Source organism: Heliconius melpomene, chromosome 17 (genome assembly GCF_056956725.1).
Source record: "Heliconius melpomene rosina isolate 202511_hmr_F chromosome 17, ASM5695672v1, whole genome shotgun sequence".
NCBI classification, from domain to species: Eukaryota; Metazoa; Arthropoda; class Insecta; order Lepidoptera; family Nymphalidae; genus Heliconius; species Heliconius melpomene.
Window position 1 is genome coordinate 11,635,746 of NC_140405.1, and position 6,576 is coordinate 11,642,321.

At 55.0% G+C, this 6,576-nt stretch overlaps 1 protein-coding gene across 3 annotated transcripts in view; it reads left to right on the top strand.

Annotated features, from left to right (window-relative positions):
• Window positions 1-6,359, top strand: part of kug (FAT atypical cadherin kugelei) — a 35,143-nt gene extending 28,784 nt beyond the window's left edge. For all 3 annotated transcript variants that reach the window (XM_085199847.1, XM_085199849.1, XM_085199848.1), the window contains 6 exons: window positions 95-2,620; window positions 3,291-3,879; window positions 4,027-4,509; window positions 4,734-5,081; window positions 5,154-5,264; window positions 5,530-6,359. In XM_085199847.1, coding sequence (XP_085055973.1) covers window positions 95-2,620; window positions 3,291-3,879; window positions 4,027-4,509; window positions 4,734-5,081; window positions 5,154-5,264; window positions 5,530-5,666 — 4,194 coding nt within the window. In that variant the 3' untranslated portion in view covers window positions 5,667-6,359. The remainder of the gene's footprint in view (window positions 1-94; window positions 2,621-3,290; window positions 3,880-4,026; window positions 4,510-4,733; window positions 5,082-5,153; window positions 5,265-5,529) is intronic.
• Window positions 6,360-6,576: the final 217 nt, after the last annotated feature.

A 6,576-nucleotide genomic window follows, 5' to 3' on the forward strand; every position in this document is an offset into this window, starting at 1 on the left:
TATTGAATACATAACAATTTTAGTAGAAAATATGCTTAGTAAAAATAAAGTTTATCTATGATTCGCATTATACAATGGTACATGTATTATGCAGGTGCACGCGACCGACGATGACCTGGGAGAGAACAGAATGATTCGTTACTCGTTCGTGGAAGAAGTGAACGACGCGTTCGAGCTGGCGACCAACAGCGGTATCATCACGCTGCGTGCAGCGCTCGACCGCGAGACGCAGGCCGAGCACCGCCTCGTGGTGCAGGCGCGTGACTCCGGCCGCCCGCCGCGCTCTGCTACCGCCACCGTGCGCCTCACTGTGGCCGATGTCAACGACAACCCACCCGAGTTCGAGCAGACCGCCTACCGCGCCACCGTGCCCGAGCTGGATGCACCCGGCGCCGAGGTGCTGCGCGTGCGCGCCACCTCGCGCGACACCGGCGTCAACGCCGACGTGTACTACTCGCTGGTGGGCGGCGAAGACCGCGACGACTTCGCGCTGCACCGCGCCACCGGCGTGCTGTCCGTGGCGCGCCCGCTTGACTACGAGCGCCGCCGCGAGTACTTCCTCACCGTGCAGGCCGTGGACGGCGGGTCGCCGCCGCTCAGTGACCACGCCACCGTCAATATCTCCATAGTGGACGGCAACGACAACGCGCCTTCGTTTTCGCAGGCGTCATACGGCGCGCGCGTCCGCGAAGACGCGGCCGCGGGCACACGCGTCCTACAGGTGATCGCCGACGACGCGGACGCGGGCCCCAACGGCCACGTGACGTACGCAATCGCGCGCGGCGACCGCGACGGTCGCTTTGCCATCGACGCGGACACGGGCTACGTGTCAGTGGCGGCGCCGCTGGACCGCGAGGCCACGCCCGCGTACGTACTGGAAGTGCGTGCGCGCGACCGCGGTGTGCCCGCGCTAGAGACCACGGCGCTCGTCAATGTAGAGGTGCTCGACGCCAACGACAACCCTCCGCTGTTTGAACGGAATAATTATACGGCCGTCGTACAGGAAGACAAGCCTCTAGGATATACTATCCTCAAGTTTATCGTCGAAGATGCCGATTCGCCTCCGAACGCTGCACCTTACACGTTTGATTTTCAATCTGGAAACGAAATGGGAGCTTTTCGCCTGGAACAAGATGGCTACTTACGCTCGGCGACGCGCTTCAACCATCGCATCAAAGATCGTTACATCTTACAAGTCCGCGTTTTTGATAACGGAACGCCTCCACTATTCTCCGATGCATGGGTGTACATAAAAGTTATAGAAGAATCGCAATATCCACCTGTAGCGACTCCCCTGGAAATTGTTGTCAACTCATATCTCGACGAATTTCCCGGTGGCGTTATTGGTCGAGTGTTTTCATCAGACCGTGATGCCTACGACACTATCTCTTACGCGTTGGTTCCAGTGGATGGGGCTCCCTATCCAGCTAGTGACTTATTCGAAATAGATCCCCAAGATGGCACTCTACGTGCCGCACCTCGTCTTGACGTAGGAGATTATCACCTCAATGTAACCGTCAATGATGGAAAATTTGTCAGTTTCGCGATCGTTCGTATATCAGTAGTGCTAATATCGGATGAGATGCTATCTCAAGCTGTCGTGGTCCGTTTTCGTGCGGTTACCGATCGCGACTTTGTTCTAAGTCATAGAAAAGGATTTATTCGTGCGGTTAGTGAGGCCACGGACTGCGCACTTAGTGACGTTATCATAATAAGCGTGCAACAATCGGGCGATGACATCGATGCTGAATCTACCCGGGAGAAACGTCAAGTGGCACAAGATTTGGACGTTGCCTTCGCAGTGCGCGCGCCCGGCGCCGACGAGTTTCTGCTGGCGGACGCGCTGCGCCGGCGCCTGCACGCGCACCTTGAGCGCCTCGAAGAGCGCACGCGCCTCGTCGTGGAGGAGCTCGTGCGCGCGGCATGTGGTGGCTGCGTGCACGGCGCTTGCGCCGAGCGCCTCCGCCTTCGCGCCGCCCCTCGCGCCGTCGCCGCAGACGTGTTCGCGCTCGTGGCGCCGCCGCACCGCCTGCGCGGCGAGTGCGTGTGCGCGCGCGGATTCGCTGGCGAACGCTGCGAGCGCGAGTTGGACCCTGCTACCGGCGCGTGCGAGTGCGACGCTAGCTGCGAGCCTGCGCTGGCGCCGCCCGGCTACCGCTGCTGCGGCCCCGAGTGCAAGCCCTCGGCCGCCGTGGCGCACCTGGCCGGCGATGGCTACCTGGCGTACCGACTGGAGCGCGGAGTGGTGGAGGGTGCGAGGCTACTGGATGACGAGCTTGTGGTGGCGATGCGCTTCCGCACCCGCAGCCCGCGCGGCACTCTAATTTACGCAGCGGGGCGCGTGGACTACGCAGTGCTGGAGGTGGTGGAGGGGCACGTGCAGTTCCGCATGGAGCTGGGCGGCGGCGAGGCGCGGCTGCGCGCGGGCGGACCAGTGGCGGACGGCGCATGGCACGAGCTGCGCCTGGAGCGGCGCGGCGCGGGAGCGCGGCTTTCAGTGGACAGACGCGCAGCGCAGTCGCAGGCACCACCACCCGCCGCCGTGCTGGACGCGCGCGCCGACCGCCTGCTGCTGGGCGCCATGCTACAGCGTCACGCACACGCTCTGGCTCCGGAACAAGTACTTAATCTATTAAATACATTTTTTAAGGGTGACGCTGTATCCCGCACATAGCAGGGTAGGCAGAGGGAGGGAACCTATTGTTAAGACACTATGTTCCCCATTTTACGCCGGACTCTGGACGCATTGCATGTTAAGTGACCGAACCTAACGCCTCGCTTTATCTCGACACCACAGGGAAGAAATTAAAGAAAAATATTGAACATTTCATTGCCTCAAGTGGCAATAGAACCGTTAACACTTTGTGCCCCTGTGCCACGATAAGCCTCAAATACATATTTTTACTGAATATTTATGGCAATGTATAAGAGAAGTAGATAAGTTATTTTTATATAGCCAATTTTATTATATATTTTTTTACATAAATTATAGCCAATGCGTTATTTTGATGTATAAGCTGTAAAGTTTCATCCGAATTCGTTCAGTAGTTTTTGCGTGAAAGTAGCAGATAAAGTAATAATATTTGCTCCCTACTAGAAACCGCAGCCTTACTTGTATTTTTACTACTAACAAAATTAGTGGCGCTGGCAAATTACCAAATCGATTAATTAAATTAATAAAATAGAAGCGAAAAATCAAAGCTCAATGTTTAGTATTTCTTACATAATTTAATGATTTTTCTTAGTATTTTCAAACTGAACTTACCAATTACATTTTATATATTGTTCAGGTCACTTACGGATTTCATGGTTGCATATCGGACATAAAACTCGGAGGAGCAATATTACCTCTCGACGAAGGCGGAACTTCCAACGACGGGCGCGCGCAGCTCGTGCGCAAGGTGCGCGTGCGCGTGTCCGCTGCGTGCCCGCCGCTGCCGCCGCCCGGCACCTGCGCCGCGCAGCCCTGCCGCAATGGGGGATCGTGCCGCGAGCTGCCTGGCGACGCCTACGAGTGCGCCTGCCACTCACGCTTCTTGGGCCGCCAGTGCGAGCTGGACACGGACCCGTGCGCGTCGCAGCCGTGCCTGCACGGCGGGGTGTGCGCCGCCGATGGTGCGGGCACGTTCCGCTGCGCGTGCGGCGCCGGACTAGAGGGTGCGCGCTGCGAGCGTGGGCGATGGTGCGCGGCCGGCGTGTGCGCGCACGGCGGGGCCTGCGAGGAGGGCGAGTGGGGCCCTTCGTGTCGCTGCCGCGGCTACTACGGCCCGCGCTGCCAGTACGACGTGGACGAGTGCGTCGGCGAGCCCTGCCTCAATGGCGCCACGTGCCTCAACGAGCCCGGCTCCTTCCGCTGTCTGTGCCCACCGGACAAAACTGGTAACCGTCGCTTTTTTTTTATTTATTTGATTACGACGATAAAAAATATAACTTGTTGCCTAAATATATCCTGTCTATATCTAACTGTATCACTTACATTAATTGACACGATTGTTGTTGACATTATATGACTGTTACCACATTCAGGCATGAATTGTGGAAACCCATTGTACTCTGATGCGGTGGTGGCCGGTGAGGCGGCCGGCGGCGGTCGCGTGCTGCGCGAGCTGTGGGCGTGGGCGCTGGAGGAGCGCTGGCCGCTAGCCGTGGCGGCGGGCCTGCTGCTGCTGCTGCTGGCGCTGGCGCTGCTGCCGGTGGCGTGGCGGCGCGGTGGCTGCTGGCGTTCGCGCTCGCCGCCAGCACCACTCAACAGCGCGCTAGAAAAGATGCCGCCGCGTGCTTCCAAACTGTCTAACCTGGAAGCGGTGCGGCGCGGCCGCCCTGCCTCGTGCACGGAGCCGCCGCCGCTCAACAACATCGACACGCTGCGCTCGTATGGTTCCGCCGGAGATGAGCTCGAGGGCATCCCTCCCGACTACTTGCGAAATCTGAACATCGATCCTGTCGACCGCAAGCCTTGGTCCGAGCAAATGCATCTCCAGACCTTTGTCGATAATAAAATTTATAACGGTGAGAGATTCTTCTATTAAGAAAGATTCAATGTGTTTCTTCCTTTAATATAATATCATTAGTAATATGAGTCCAAAATTACGAATAATACCCGACACCTGAAGAACAAAACTAACTTGCCAGAACAGGCTCGAATAACCGGTTTTGGGCAAATCTCTTTTTTTACACTATTTAGTGATTTTTTTGACTATTCAATCTGATCTGGAACTTATAATTATGAACAGATCTAAAGAGCTGCAACACTCGTGTGCGCGTGCCTTCACCGGCGAGCACGCGACGTGTGGGTGTAGGCGTGGGCGGGGTCGTGGGACCAGGGGTGGAGCTGGTGGGCGGCTACCACTGGGACTGTTCGGACTGGTGCGGCGGCGGCGGCGCGCTGCCCGGCATCAGCGAGGTGGCAGGCTCCGAGCGCCCCGATTCGTCGTCCCCCGCCTCGCCGCCCTCTCCCCGCTCGCCGCGCTCCCCGCGCCCCACACGCTTGTCACCTCATCGCACGCTGCCTCTTCCCTTCGACACGGACTCGGCCACGGACGACATCGATCACGATCACGATCCTTTACGTTTCACGGACGGTGAGTACAGCCGATGAAGTCTGTATATTGATACAAATTTCGGTGTACTTGTATAATCCGGTTTGCTTGCAGCTTCCTCGTACTTACTAAACGTGAACGAGTACTCCCCGGAGGGCGACGACGGCACGCTGCGCGCTCGCGCCGTCCGAGAGCCCGACGCTCACAGCCTCATCACCATGCTCGGTAAGCAACCATCCCCTGACTAGTCGACACGATTTTTTTTTGCTTTTTTATTTTGCATCTAGCAAGGTAGAGATAACCTAGTGTTAAGACGTTTTCCGTTCTTTAGTTCACTGGACAAAAACAGGTAGCCTGCTGTGACAAACTATAAAATATAATTAAATAATTATTAAGAAATGTAATCAAAAAGTTCGTGATACTCGTAGTGCTTTCTAAATTTGACCTATCGATGAAAATTCTCAATTGTTTCTACTCTTTATCCTTCCAGAGGAGCGGCACTCGCTGCTCGGTGATGGTGATTCTTGCAGCGACCTCTCCGCCAACCTGTGCGAGATTGAGGACTCGGAGGCGGAGGAGGAGCCCCCACTGCCTCCCGCGCCGCCCGCGCGCCACACCGACGTGTGACGGCGGCGCGCGGCCGCAGTGCCGCCCCACCGCGCACGCGGCCTCTAGCGGGGGCGCGTCGTGTGCCCCGTCGCGCACATATAGTACTGAATAATTGAAAAATAATCAAGTGATTAATAGAAGCGGTGTACAGTGCTTAACTTTTTAAAGAACGACCATTCGCCGTGGGTTAAATACATTCAAAGTACATATTGTATAGTATATATATATATTAAATCTTAAACTTTGTTCCTCGTACAAAATAATGAACGAAATGTATCTAAGTGATTGCCGACTCTGCGTGTGTGTGCGTGTGTGTGTGACGCGTGTGTGTACATGTGTGGGTGTGTGTGGGTGTATATAGAGTGAGTGAGCGAGTCTCTTTGTATATACGGCAGTGGCTCCGCATTGTATGTGTAAAACATGGTGCTCCGACTATAGTTTCATATCATGACTTTAAACTGTGCATTTACAGACCTCTCTCCTTCTAGGTTAGTCGTTGTAGCTAAGAAATCTATTTTTATATGTGTACAGTAGGCTAGGGCGCCGGCCGGCGAGCCGACTGACTGCTACAGATCGCCGGCCGGGCGCGTCGGTTTTGTTACTGCAGATATTCGCAAATATTAAACGATCGATAATTTATTTAACTATTGTTGTAAGTTTTGACACGACTAATGATGCGAATAAAAGTACAAGTAATACTTTTACATTTAATTTTCTTTTGTTTTATTTAACCCCTAATTATGAACCTTCTACAATGTTCCTACTAAATGAGATATCTAGTGATATTTCATGTACAGGGTGAGTCATATTGAACTTTCCGGTTTTGGAAGGACGTTGCACGAAGAAGGGAAGGAGTAGAAGGGTGGGGATGGTGTCATTAGACGCGCCATGACATGCAGTTTTAGTGTGAGCAATGGCTTGGTCGGGA